At 42.5% G+C, this 14653-nt stretch overlaps 1 protein-coding gene across 1 annotated transcript; it reads left to right on the top strand.

Moving 5' to 3' along the window:
- Nucleotides 1–1139: 1139 nt before the first annotated feature.
- Nucleotides 1140–1868, top strand: LOC124461451. Its single transcript, XM_047012975.1, has 2 exons — nt 1140–1367; nt 1458–1868. Exons 1-2 carry the CDS (start codon nt 1140–1142, stop codon nt 1866–1868), a joined length of 639 nt encoding a protein of 212 aa, XP_046868931.1.
- Nucleotides 1869–14653: the final 12785 nt, after the last annotated feature.

The following is a 14653-nucleotide window of genomic DNA, read 5'->3' as shown; positions in this document are numbered from 1 at the left end:
CGGACTCTCTTTTCCTACTGAAGCCAGCGAGTTGGAACGTATTGTCTGCGATCTTTTCCCACAGCGAGCGGACTCCCTAAACTGTAGGCGCGCTGAACATGTTGCTTCCCGCTACCATGTACCAGTCACCACCGAAGAAGTGCTTGCGGCCGCCAGGTCGCTGAAACAAAACAAGGCCCCGGGCCCGGACTCCATCCCCAACCGTGCACTTCGGCTGGCAATGGCAACTCGCTCAGAAATATTCGCGGCAACCTTCGACCAGTGCCTGAAGGGGGGAGTATTCCCATCTCAGTGGAAGTTGCAAAAGCTGGTGCTGCTCCCCAAGCCTGGGAAACCAGCAGAGGAAGCGTCGTCATATCGTCCAATCTGCCTCGTGGACTCCGTGGGTAAGGTGCTGGAAAGCCTCAGCAGCGCCAGACTGAGCGAGGCGATCAACGAGGGGGCGGCCTGTCCGCCAATCAGTACGGATTTCGCAAGGCAAGGTCCACAATAGAAGCGGTCAGCAGAGTAGTGTGTACAGCGGCTAATGTTATTAAGGGTTCTCGATGGAAAGGAGGTGCAAAGGAATACTGCCTAGTGATCACCCTGGACGTGAAGAATGCCTTCAACACGGCGGATCGGGGCTGCATTCTTGATGCTGCCAGAAGCTTCGGAATTCCGTCGTACCTGTACGAGGTGATATGGAGCTTCTTTTCGGGGAGAAAGCTGGTGTACGCTGCGTCTACTGGATCCGTTCAACAGCAGGTGTCTGCAGGAGTGCCTCAGGGTTCTGTTCTGGGTCCCCTTCTGTGGAACATCATGTACGATGGCATCCTTCGACTAGACATGCCGAGTAGGTGTCAGCTAGTCGGCTACAAGGAACTGAAGGATGTAGAGTCAACGGCAAATACAGCCATTGCATCCATCACGACATGGCTGCGCTCGGTGGGCCTAGTACTAGCGGCGCATAAGACGGAAGCGGTGCTAATCAGCAGCCGGAAGTTAGTGGAAACGGCCACCGTTACTATCGACGGTTTTGAGGTGAAATCGGCTAGAGCAATTCGCTACCTGTGTGGCTCGACACAAGATTGTGTTTCCGAGAACACCTAGCGGCGGTACAGCGGAGGGCAGCGGAATCGAGTAGAGCACTCGCCAGGATCATGCTCAACACAAGAGGGCCCAAACAGGTGCGGAGAATGTTGCTGATGAGCGTGGTAAAATCGCAAATATTGTATGCAGCCCAGATCTGGGCACCGGCCATGGAGGTCGATAGTTACCGTCGCCTCATCAGTCCGACGTATCGACTCTGCGCTCTCAGAGTATGTAGTGCCTTTAGGACTTTGAAGGAGGATGTAGCACTAGTAGTCGCCGGCATGGTGCCCATCGAAGTTCGGGCCACTGCAGAGGCCACCAGCAGGGGCATTCCGAAGAGTGTCGCCAAAGCAGACGCTAGAAGGCTCAGTTTGAGGAAATGACAGGACCGATGGGACGCTGCACCAAACGGCAGATGGACGCATCGCCTCATCCCCAATATTGAGGCTTGGGACGGTAGAAAGCACGGGCAGGTGAATTTCTACCTCACGCAGGTGCTGAGCGGACACGGCTGCTTCCGCCAATACTTAAATAGGTTCGGCCACGACCACTTCTCAACGTGTCCTGCGTGTCCTGAAGGAGTAATCGAGGACGCCCACCACGTTGTATTTGGTTGCGGCCGCTTCAGTGCGGATAGACAGCGGGCCGAGCGGGCGATCGGCCAGTCCCTATCGGTGGCCAGCTTGGTACCCAGCATGCTGGAGAGCAAGGAGAACTGGGCGGCGGTGAGCACCTACTTCGGAGCCATCATGCGCGAGCTTGGGAGACTGGAGCGAGAAAGAGTCGGTTCAACATAGAAGCTGCCACAACCTTGGCGAAGCAATTCCCAATGGGACGAACCGCCGGGCGGGCATTTTTTATGTATCTATGTTAATCGATTTCTTTTGTCATTCTGGTTGTATTTTGTTGATATCTTTTTTATATACATGTATGTTAATAAATGAATTAAAAAGGCATAGAGTTAATTAAACCATTGTTCAAGTTGTAAGCCTACGCATGTCTACTTTTCTATATTTCCACGTCTCTGGCTCACTGTGCAAAACACAGTTGAGATGATTTTTCTCTCTTTCAAAATTTTAGTCTAATGTCGTCAACAGCGTGAAAATAGTAGATCACAAGAAAAATTTAGACGAAATAGGGATATTGTTATTATCCTAATATTAGTAGCCTTAAATCTGGCGTTGAAATTATATGCAATTCATAATAAGATAATTAAGAAAAAATATCAGAGTAGAGCAGGTAGCCTAAATACAGTATAAAAATGGGTCGAGTAGAACTTAAATACTTAAACAAATACGTTCCATTTTTAGACTTCCTTTCTAACAGAGGCGAAACCAAAAAAAAATATAAAGAAATCAAATAATGGATTGTGAATAATAGAAAATTAAAATCGGGGATAGCCCGATAAAAAAAAAAAAAGAGAGTGTGAATTATTTTTAACAAAATGTGATTAATTGGGATGATATAATAAGATAAGCTAGAATACATGCGCAAGAATTATAAATAAAAATAAATCTTGTAAGTGTCTCTCGCAGAATAGGGAAACATCCCAAAGTAAAATAGAAAAACACTCGAAAATAATAATAGAGAGCCTAGAAAATATCAGAGCAGTGTTAATAGAACACTATAGTAAACTAACTACGGGACGAAAAACAGACGCAAATGCATTCTATAACGGCTAATGTTGTTAACAGCGTTAAAATCACTTTCACTCGTTGCAGAGGACGGACGTGTTTTTTTTTGCGCTTATCAACTTTTATTTTTTTCTCGCGATTAAATACTTTTCTATAACTTTAAAATTCATTATCGGTTTAATTAATAATAATCTCAGCATCCGAATTTTATTTTCATTTCGCGAATTCTTGCTGTCGCTTTTGTTTAAATTTAAATAAAATCAAAACTTACAACAATACTTGCATTAGCGGTGTTGTTGTTTGGTTTATCTCTTTTGCTTTTGTGTCTTTACCGTTTTAACTAACTCTCGCGCTTTTGCGTACAAATTGTTGTTGCATGTGTTCAATTTGACGCGCTCTCCCGCTCTTTCCTATTCTTGATTGATTTGCGCTCTCGTCTTTTGCCTACCCGCGACTCTGTGATACGTGTTTTTGTGTTTGTGCTTTCTTGCTCTTTTAATTCGTTAGTTGTGAAGGCTTACTCTGCACATTAACCCTTGTATCAGAACTGGTCAGTATATTCTTAAACACAGATTTTTTACCTTTAGAATCTTTATTTTTAATTTTTTTGTATTTCCTTTTGTAATTAAATTAAACTTTTTGATAAAATGGTTGTCTGCTCAAAAAATAATTGCATAGTTGCCACTAATGCGGTTGACTCCCATGATTATATTCTTTGTTGGTTGTGTGACAATATCCTGGAAGACAAAACCCAGTTAACGGCTGAAGAAGAGACGGATCAAGGAGAACCATCAGTGAATTTGATTAATTTACTGAAAGGCGACCATGAGGAAACAGCAGTGTGCCTAATAAAAACAAAACTAAAAGTGATTTGGTCTAGCAGTGGACTGTACCTTGAAATTAAGTTTGGATAATTTCCCTTTGTATTTCTTTGCTACTGAATCAGTTGAGTGCCAATTTATTACTAAACCAAGAGAGAAAAAGCGCTGACGCAGCAGCGCACAAATATGTGTGTGTATACAATTCTTATGTATGTGTCGATTCTTATAACTACATCTGACTTATCGATAAACGCAATCCGTTCATGAACATCCCGGCCCGCCCTGAAACACAGTTTCTGAACGGGGCAATACCGCAACCTTGGTGATTGGCCGAGTGAATTCTCCCGAAGAGGTCTTGAGCCTGACCGCTCGAACCAATTGATCCTTGCCTGGGTAGGCTTCGAGAACCAGCGCCAGAAGCCAGTGAGCTGGTGGGGTGTTTGATTCCTTTACAAGCACCACATCTCCGACTGCTATATTTGGTGTTGTAGTGGTCCACTTTGGACGCTGTTGCAATGTGGTAAGATACTCCTGGTGCCATTGCTTCCAGAAGCCTTGCATCATAGATTGGATACTTTGCCAGTACCCAAGTCGGCCCACGGGGATGTGGCCTAAGTCTGCCTCTGGTATGGTTGTGAGAGGCCTGCCGATCAAGAAATGTGCTGGCGACAAATAATTGACATCTGTGTCCGAGTTGTAGCACAAGGGTCGTGAGTTGACCACTGCACTGACTTGTGCAAGCAGAGTTCGCATCTGCTCGTAGGTGAGAGTAGATTTCCCAATGACTCGGCGAATATGCAGCTTTACGCATCTGACTGCAGATTCCCATTTTCCTCCCCAATCAGGAGTATGTGGTGGAATGAATACCCATTGAATGCCATCATTCGCCAGAGTGTTCCTAACCTTTTCGATGTGTGGTTGAGATGCCAGCAGCTTCTGCATTTCATCAAGAGAGCGTTTAGCTCCAATGAAGTTCGTTCCGTTGTCGCTATAGATTTTGTTGCACTTGCCACGCAAAGAGACGAAACGTCTTAGCGCGGCCAAGAATGAGTCGGTGCTCATGTCCGTTACAAGTTCCAGATGGATTGCCGATGTGACCAGACAAACAAATAGGCATATGTAGCCCTTACCAATGCGCGGTTTGCGCCACAGCGGTTTGCGCCACCAGCATAGTCACATCCAGTGTTTACAAATGAAAGTGCCTGAGTGACACGAATACTGGGTAGATCAGCCATCCTTTGTTGTGATGTATGATGCCGTTGTCGAAAACAAGCCAAACAGTCGTGTGTGACTTTCCTTATTAAGTTCCTTGCGCCAAATATCCAGAATCTTTGACGTACCATTACAAATAGTGAAGAGACACCAGGGTGCAGGTTGACCCTGTGTTCGTATTCAAGTATCAGCTTGGTGATGCGATGAGATTTCGGTAGCAAAACTGGATGTTTCGCCTCTGTGGACAATTGCGAGTGGTGCAAGCGTCCTCCAACCCTGAGTCGTCCGTCCTTGTCGATCATTGGCGAGAGTTTAGCCAGCTGAGATCGACTTCGCAATGGTTTATTTGCGAGTAGCAATTGATAGTCATCCTGAAAGCAGGTTTGCGCGTGGCGCAAGCATACAATGCGTGCCGCGGTGATTTCCTCAAACGTAAGACAGTTTGAGCCCTTGTCCCCAAATGGACCCTTAGTGCGCCGTAGAAAGCGTAGGACATAGCCAACCATGAAGATACTCGTTGAACAAGATGATCAAGTGGATGATCAGGAGTTGCCTCTACTAATGCAGTCAGACAATTGCTTTTGACTTCCTCTTCTATGTTCTTTTCTGAAATATTCAAACAGACTTGTGAGTTGTTTAACCTTACCATAAACTGATCCGCGTCACGTATCCATGACTGGCCATTCCACCATAACTGAAAGTCCTTTAGGTCTGCAGCCATGAGACCTTTGGATGCGCAATCAGCTGGATTTGATTTGGAGTCCACATGACGCCAATAATGCCTTGGAATGGTGTCCAGAATTTCCGAAGTTCGGTTCCCAACAAATGTCTTTAGTCGAGAGGGTGCGTATGATAGCCAATAGAGTACGATTGTGGAATCGCACCATGCAAAAACCGTGACCTTTTGATGTCGAAGTGCCGCCTTTATCGAACGTATGAGTTGACTTAGGAGAAGTGCCGCGCAAAGCTCTAGGCGGGACAGAAATTGCTGCTTTAGCGGAGCCACCCTAGACTTCGCAGCCATAATCGATGTAGAAATCGAGCCATCCTAGTTGATTACTCTGCTGTACACTACAGCAGCGTATGCCTTCGTAGATGCATCGGAGAATCCATGCAATTCAATGTTGTCGGTGTCGTTGACAAGCAACCGGGGTATTTGAATGTGTTGTAGCATATCCAAATCTGCTCGCCATTTGAGCCAATTGTCCGCTAGTTGCTTAGGGAGTTTGTCATCCCATCCCAAATCGAGAAGCCATAATTGTTGAAAGAGTATTTTGAATTGGACCACAATTGGTGCCAAATCCCAAGTGGATCAAAGATCCGTGAGACATCCGATAAAACTTATCGTTTTGTACAATCGACATTTCTTTTTAGACCAACATTATAAGACAATGTATCAAGACCAGGTTGCCAGTAAAGTCCAAGAACCTTGACTGGAGATGATTGTGTAGAATCAGTGCCTTCTGTTGGTATGCGAGGTGTGTTTGATACCCATTTCCCAAGCTCCAAATTAGCACAGGACATAAGTTGAATAAGTTCCTTTCGATTTTGTACCAGTTCCTCCTCACTGTTTGACCCAGTGAGAACATCGTCGACATAAAAATCCTCTTGTAAGATTTTTGCAGCATTCGGGAATTCCTGCTGATAATCAGTAGCCAGTTGCTCTAATACCCTTTCAGCCAGGAATGGTGCACATGAGGTGCCATAAGTGACGGTGCATAGTTGATAGTGTTTGACTGGATCCGATGGCCTTTCTTTCCAGACAATTCTCTGGAAGTCGCGGTGTTTGTTGTTCACCCAAATCTGCCGAAACATCTTGACTATGTCGGCTGAGAATACAAATTAATACATCCGAAAGCGCAAGCAGACAGCAAATAGATCGCGTTGAATGTTAGGCCCTGTAAAGAGATATTCGTTTAGTGATTTGCCTTTGGTGTCGCAAAATGATCCGTCGAAAACTACTCTCAGTTTCCGACCCAAAACCGGGTGATGTGGTAGATAAAACCGTTGTGCGTTATTGACTTCATCTGGTGGCAGTTCGCGCATATGCCCCAAATCGAAGTATTCCCTCATAAAGTTGACATATTTTGCTCTTAGATTTGCATCTTGTTGTAAACGTCCTTCCACCGATTGGAAACGTTTAAGAGCTCCTTGTAGAGTATCCCCAAATTCAGGATTAGTGACCTTGAATGGAAGTTCCACGATATACTTCCCCTTTTCATCTCGAGTGTGCGTAGCGATAAAGTGTGTCTCCACTTGTTCATCAACAGGTTCCAATTTGGTTGTGGAACTGATGTTCTCTAGCTCCCAAAACCTCTGGAGCGAAGCGTTAATATCAATGTATGATGTCAAAGCGAAAGCATTGTTAGCTTGGGGCATCGTTATAGAGCTGATGACCCATCCGAAGATCGATGATATTGCAATGAGTTTGCCCGTATTATCATACAACTTTTTCCCTGTGATTGTAGACCAAACGTGTTCACCGCCCAAAAGAACGTCAATTGGAGCGCTTGTGGTGAATTCCGAGTCAGCGAGTTGAAGATCGCTAAAGACATCAAGTGCCGATGCGTCAATGTTTTGCCTTTCCAGTGTTGATGTGATTTTGCCAAGAACATGAGCCTGTACCGTTAAGTGATTGTTTGAATACATTGACTTTATCTGAAGCGTGCTGCTTCCCCTTGTGGTGTCAGCCTGAACCGAAGAGATTCCTGTGACCAAAATGGATGATGCCGACCGTGGCAATCCAAGTGCTTGTATGCATCGTTCTGATACATATGAAAGTTCCGACCCAGTATCTAGTAAGATACGACATGTAATGTAGTCTCCATTTACCTTTTGAACATAAACCGTTGCAGTAGGCAATATGCTTCGATTAAAACTTTTTCCTGTTTTCAATTTCGCAGAGCTTTGTGAACAAACCGTTACTGGTGCACTCCCATTATGAGCCACTAGACTTGTTGTAGACAAATCGTGATGAGAAGCGTTTGGACTACGCTGATTCTCCCTTTTTCCTTGTTGCAAGTTCCTTAAAGCCATTGAGTTACCTGGATCATGGATCAGAGAATGGTGTTTACCTTTACAATATTTGCATGAGAATGATGATGGACAGTTTTTGACCATATGCCCTGATTTCAGGCAATTATAACAAAAAGCCTTTTCCCTGATGAACATACGACGTTCTGCAAGTGTTAAATCCATGAATTGTTGACAGCCATACATCTTATGATCCGTCGCTTGACATTTGGTGCAGCAGCCAGCTTGAACTGCAACCATCGAATGTGTGACACGTTTTGTGTGTGTGATTTGCGCCGGCGTTTTGCCTCCAAACGCAATCTCCCGTTTGCTGAGCTCTAATTCCTCACAACGATCATCTAAGAACTTGAAGAATTTCTCCAGTGTGGGCGCCTCGTTGCCCATGCTGCGCTCAATCCACCTGCGCCGTGTATCAGCGTCAAGCTTTTCCAACACCAGATATTGTATCCAGCAGTCCCGTCCTGTTTGATTGATCGCATCCAGACCGCGAACAATCTCATTTGTGCCATCTGATACATTGCGTAAGATGGACACATCAATTTTGTTTGTCGATGGTAGACCCATAAATTTCTCCAAAAATGAGTTCACAATATGGCGTGGCCTATTGTATCTTTCCTTTAAGCGTTCCCAAGCAGTGTTGTAAGCCGTGTCAGTTATCGCCAGGTGCCGCACCAATTTGGCAGCATCATCGACGAGCAGTGTTTTTAAGTGATGAAACTTTTGAGTGTTGGTTAACTCCCTTTTATTGTGTATCGTGCTCTCATAGATATCCTGAAAAGCTGGCCACTCTGTGTAGAGTCCAGCGAACCGTTTTATTTGAATTTTTGGCAATTCGCCTCCATGCACGAATGCCGTCGTGTTGTTTCCCGAAGTCGAACCCGAAGCAGCCATCTCATTGCGAGCGGGCATCGACAAGTTTGAACTGCTCTGGTTTGCAGCTAACTGTTCAAAGAGTTGTTGTTGTTGTTGCAGCAAATGAACGATGTCGTCGTTATATGCGTGCAGACCCATGGCGCCATTGCCGTCGCCAGACAATGATGCTTGTTGCTGAACTAACCGTTTTTTTCCCAGAAGTAAAGAATATGCCATCAAGTACTTCTCTTCGTAGGTCACGTGATCTACCTCTGGATCCACATAGCCGTCCACATCTTCCAGAAGGGCTATGGAATCCCCGATTCTATTAAATTTCTTCCACACGGACTGGAGTTGATCCATCCGAACGGCTACCTCAGTAGTTGATGTAGTTTGGGTTCGTTCCGACCAATCCAGAATTCTTGTTATGCTGGCCTTGAGTCGGCTCCGTCGACCCATCAATGCCTTTAGTTCTTCCATTGTACAGAACTATTCCAGAGTAATAACCCACAAAACTTTTCAATAGATCCAAAGAAATTCGAACGAAAGCACTTTATTCGAACGAAAACCGATTCCCTTATCCGGCTCGAAGGACCAAAGTATGATTTGGTCGAGCAGTGGACTGTACCTTGAAATTAAGTTTGGATAATTTCCCTTTGTATTTCTTTGCTACTGAATCAGTTGAGTGCCAATTTATTACTAAGCCAAGAGAGAAAAAGCGCTGACGCAGAAGCGCACAAATATGTGTGTGTGTACAATGCTTATGTATGTGTCGATTCTTATAACTACATCTGACTTATCGATAAACGCAATCCGTTCATGAACAAAAAGGTCACACAAGAAATTTGATAACCTCTGAACAGACAATAGAAGAAATTATGAACAGTATTGCCACAAATGTAAAAACGGAATCAGTAGCGTCAATAACGGCAAAAATTAAAAACCTACCCCAGAGAAACAACACAGCAAGTCAGTATGCTCAAGAGATTGAAAAGCTTACTGAATCTCTGGAAGGTGCCTTTATACAGATGGCACATCTGTCGAACTAGATAAAAAGTATACACTTTCAGTCGCTACAGAGGAAATAACAAAGATCTGCATAAACAATCAAGTACGTTACGTACTAAAAGCAGGTATTTTCCGTGACATGAATGAACTAACAACAAAGTTCGTAGACAGTAGTACAGCAGAAACAGGACAGGCGAATCCTGTCATGCACTACCGTCAATACAATAGAAATGGACAAAATAATTACCGAGGTAGAGGTAATTACCAAAATAACGGTTATAGGAATAATAATAGTACAGGTGGATATCGTGTTAACTCACGGTACAACAACCGAGGAAGAAATAATTCCAACCGAAACAGCTCGAACCGAGGTAATTCCAACCGAGGTAGCTCTAACAACGGAAATGGTAATGTACGACTTACTCAAAGTAATTCGGAACACCAATAGATCCCTGCAGATATTCAGAAGAAACTGTAAATGTATACACATTCAATCTTAGACTTAGTATTTTCATCAAAGTTAAAAATGAAAATACGTACAAACCATATACCTATATATACACAAAAAATACTTTCACTCGTTGCAGAGGACGGACGTGTTTTTTTTGCGCTTATCAACTTTTATTTTTTCTCGCGATTAAATACTTTTACATAACTCTTAAATTATCGGTTTAATTAATAATAATTTCAACATCCGAATTTTATTTTCATTTCGCGAATTCTTGCTGTCGCTTTTGTTTAAACTTAAATAAAATCAAAACTTACAACAATACTTGCATTAGCGGTGTTGTTGTTTTGTTTATCTCTTTTGCTTTTGTGTCTTTACCGTTTTAACTAACTCTCGCGCTCTTGTGTACAAATTGTTGTTGCATGTGTTCAATTTGACGCGCTCTCCCGCTCTTTCCTATTCTTGATTGATTTGCGCTGTCGTCTTTTGCCTACCCGCAGGTTCTTAACTTTTAGAATTTTTATTTTTTTGTATTTCCTTTTTCAATTAAATTAAACTTTTTGATAAAATGGTTGTCTGCTCAAAAAAAATTTGCATAGTTGCTACTAATGCGGTTGACTCCCATAATTATATTCTTTGTTGGTTGTGCGACAATGCGGTTCACGTTAAGTGTGCAGGTTACACAGGCAGAATCAAGGAGTCTATTGGTAAAGGTGGTGGCTTAAAATATGGATGGGATGCTTGCCGGGAGGTCGAGAATGAGATGCGCTCTTTCATGAGGCGGACTAGAGATAGTTTTGACACTTTAAGGGCAGGTTTTAATAAACTCCAAGCGGAGTTTACTGCGGTGGAGACTCAGTTCAGAAGTTTATCGCTTATGAATGAGTCTCCGAAACGTAAAAGAACCAGTCCTTGGGGTGTTTCTGTATCTGTAGATCCGACAGCGTCTCTTATCGTCCCCGACCGGTCTTAGAGCCCGGTTGTAAATGCTATTAGTAAGGAATTACCGGTATCACCTGGGAATGATCTCTTAAAAACGATGCCTATTGTAGTGTCCGATGTGTCTGGGCAATTACCCATTCCAATGGAAATTGCCGATAGTTCTAAAAGTATCGAGGGCCCCGTAAACAAGTTGACTGCTGCAGTGGGTGACTTGTCCAACGTTCCTGTTGCGGCTGACGCTTCGGGACCGCGGCCTCTCGTTGGCATACCACCAAAGAAACATATATTTGTTTCTAGGCTAGACCCTGTTGTCACATCTGATGATGTAATAGCCTATATTCGGAAGAAAGTTAACGTCTCGAATATTGCGGTGGAGAAGTTTAAATTTTCTTATTCTCGGGACATTTCGTCCTTTAAAATTAGTGTTTCTGCCAATATCTTCGACACTATATGTCGAGAAGATTTTTGGCCTAAACATATAATAGTTAAGGAATATACTGTAAAAAGAAAAATCGGCAACCGATTCGCTTGCCTACAACAACAACTAATACTATTCCTGCCACATCAGCATCTGCTGGTGTGTCAAAAAACTAGCTTCGTCCCTTAACCTGGGTTACCAGAACGTTAGAGGACTGAAATCTAAACTTCCTAATCTCTATGTAGATAGTCTTTCTTTTGAGCATAACATTCTAGCTTTCACAGAGACGTGGCTAAAACCTGATATTGCTGATGCATCGGTTTTTTCCACAAACTTTTCTATTTTCAGACGTGACCGGATTTCTCGCATAGGTGGTGATAGCTGTTGATGCTGCTTTATCATCAGAAATGATTCAATTTTCTAGTACCCAGGAGATTGAGTTTGTCGGTGTTAAAGTAAATTTTAAATCTTTTAATGCTTTCATTACTTGTTCCTATATTCCACCATTGTCAGACATGGTGGTATATTTAAATCATTTATAGGCAATTCAGTTTGTCTCCTCTTTAGTTTCCAGTCAAGAGTCATAGTTGTAGGTGATTTTAATTTACCCGCTTTAGCATGGTCACTAACAGATGAATCTACCACGTTGCTGCCCTCTTTGTCACATGACTTTATTGATGGCCTTCTAGGCTTATCTTTATCCCAAGCCAATCCTGTCTTAAATTCTAATGGAAAATCGTTAGATCTTATTTTTGTATTGGATTCTTCTTATTGTGAGGTTTCTAGGATCGAACCATTTGTTCTTCCAGAAGACAAAATTCATCCTACATTAAATTTAAAAATTGATTTGCCCTTGCTTTCACCATTACTTGGTTCAAATGAGTTACCACTAACTAGGTGCTTTCGTAAGACTGACTTTGCCAGCCTTAATAAAAACATTGCTACTACCGATTGGTCTTATCTGTACAATTGTAGTGATATGAAGTCAGCTGTTCGTTTTTTCTATGATACTCTGAATTTACTCTTTGATATTTGTGTGCCTCTTGGTAGGCTGGAGCGGCTTAACAAACCTCCCTGGTTCTCTCGTGAACTATCCAATTTGAAAAATGTGAAGACACGATATTATAAGAAGTTTCAAAAAACACGTCGTTCATCAGATTATGCTCTGTATACAGTCGCTCGTTCAAAATTCATGATGCTTAATACACAATGCTATAAGAATTATCTTCAGCGGAGTAAGCTTCAGTTTTCTTCTGACCCTAAACAATTTTATAATTTTGTGTATTCTAAACGTAAGACCTCTGTGCACCCATCTTTTTTGTCTTTTCAAAATAAAAAAGCGAGCACTGATCAGGCAATTGCCGATATGTTTGCGAGTTTTTTCAAAACAACTTATTCCTCAACGGAATATCGAGCAAGTCCGTATCCTTATCATTTAAAAAAGGCTAATTGCATTTTCAATCCAGTGATTGATGAAAGTTCTATTCTTACCGAACTTAAATTAGTTAAACTAGTTATACTCCGTGGCCAGACGGTCTTCCTGGATGTGTACTCAGGTTGTATGCAAACGTCTGTATAATCTTCCTCTTTTCCATCTATTTGGAAGGAGTCGTATATTATTCCTCTGCATAAAAATGGCAAAAAGTCCGAAGCTTCTAACTATAGGGGTATGTCAAAATTGTCCGCTATTCCGAAAGCTTTTAAGAAAATTATAACTTCTCAATTGCAACATTTTTGCAGCTCTATTATTTCGCCATCCCAACATGGGTTTGTGAAACTTAGATCTACAACCACTAACCTTTTAGAATTTACATCAATAATTATCAAGGGGTTCAAAAATGGTAAACAAACTGATGTCATATACACTGACTTCAGCAAAGCCTTTGATTCCGTTAATCATACCCTATTACTTTCTAAGCTGAGCGACATTGGGTTTCCACCCCTTTTCCTTTCTTGGGTTCAAGAATATTTAACAAATAGAAAACAGAAGGTACTTTTTAAGTCTTCTTTTTCCGTTTCCATTTCCGTGACTTCTGGTGTACCTCAAGGTAGTCATCTTGGCCCTCTGCTCTTCACACTATTTATTAACGATCTTCCATCAGTCATTGTTCATTCGCGTGTGCTTATGTATGCTGACGATGTCAAGCTTTGGCTTACTTATAAAGATACAGATTCATTTAGTCGGCTACAAGCTGATCTTAAAAACTTTCAATCCTGGTGCCAGTTTAATCTACTAAATCTTAACACTACCAAATGTAAGGTAATGACTTTTTTTCGTAACTCTCCTCAACTGGTCACTTATTTTCTAAACAACAGCCCTTTAGAACGTCTAAATAATATGAATGATTTGGGCGTACTTATGGACCATAAGTTAAATTTTAACACCCATGTTTCCACCACGGTCGCAAAGGCCATGAGTGTCCTGGGTTTCATTAAAAGATGGTCAAAAGAATTTGATGACCCCTATACAACTAAAGTTCTTTTTACTTCGCTTGTCCGTCCTATTTTAGAGTATGGATCTTGCATTTGGTCACCTCAATATGAGTCGCACCAGATTAGACTAGAATCCGTTCAAAAGTAGTTCTTGCTATTTGCTCTTCGTGTCTTAAGCTGGGATCGCAATGTCAATTTGCCTTCGTATTCTAGTAGACTTCTCTTGATTAACCTTCCGTCCCTAACTAACCGTAGAATTATGCTTGGTGTCATTTTTATGCACAAGCTCCTAATTGGTGATATCGACTCACCTGAGTTATTAGCTCAGGTGAATCTGTCGGTACCATGTAGACGGAGTAGACATCCTTTAATACCTTTATCCCTTAGTCGTTGTTCTTCTAACTTTTAGGGTCCTCTGCTCTGATTACAATCTTCTATCCCCTGTAATCGGCTCAGAGTTTTCTATTAATATGCTTAAAACATCTATCCTATCCCATTTAGTTAATAGATAGCTATAGTATAATATGTTTGTCTGTCTTTTCTATTGTGTATTTTGTCCACGCGATTCGTGCCGTGCGTTATACGGCTGCACCCCTCGGTCGGTCGGGTGGGAGGTGGGCAGTTATCTGCTTGGGCTCGCGCGTAACAGGCTTTGTTCTGGTGTCGTAGGGGCCTCTTGAACGTACTGCGCATAGTATCGTCAACGTCCGCTATATACTTTCTTGTTAGATACAGGTGCAGACGTATCAATAATAAAAGAAAAAACAGATACTTTCGAACA

This window comes from Drosophila willistoni, unplaced genomic scaffold (assembly GCF_018902025.1).
Source record: "Drosophila willistoni isolate 14030-0811.24 unplaced genomic scaffold, UCI_dwil_1.1 Seg485, whole genome shotgun sequence".
Taxonomy (NCBI): Eukaryota; Metazoa; Arthropoda; class Insecta; order Diptera; family Drosophilidae; genus Drosophila; species Drosophila willistoni.
The sequence above is the reverse complement of the archived record's forward strand: the minus strand, read 5'-3'. Positions and strand labels throughout refer to the sequence as shown.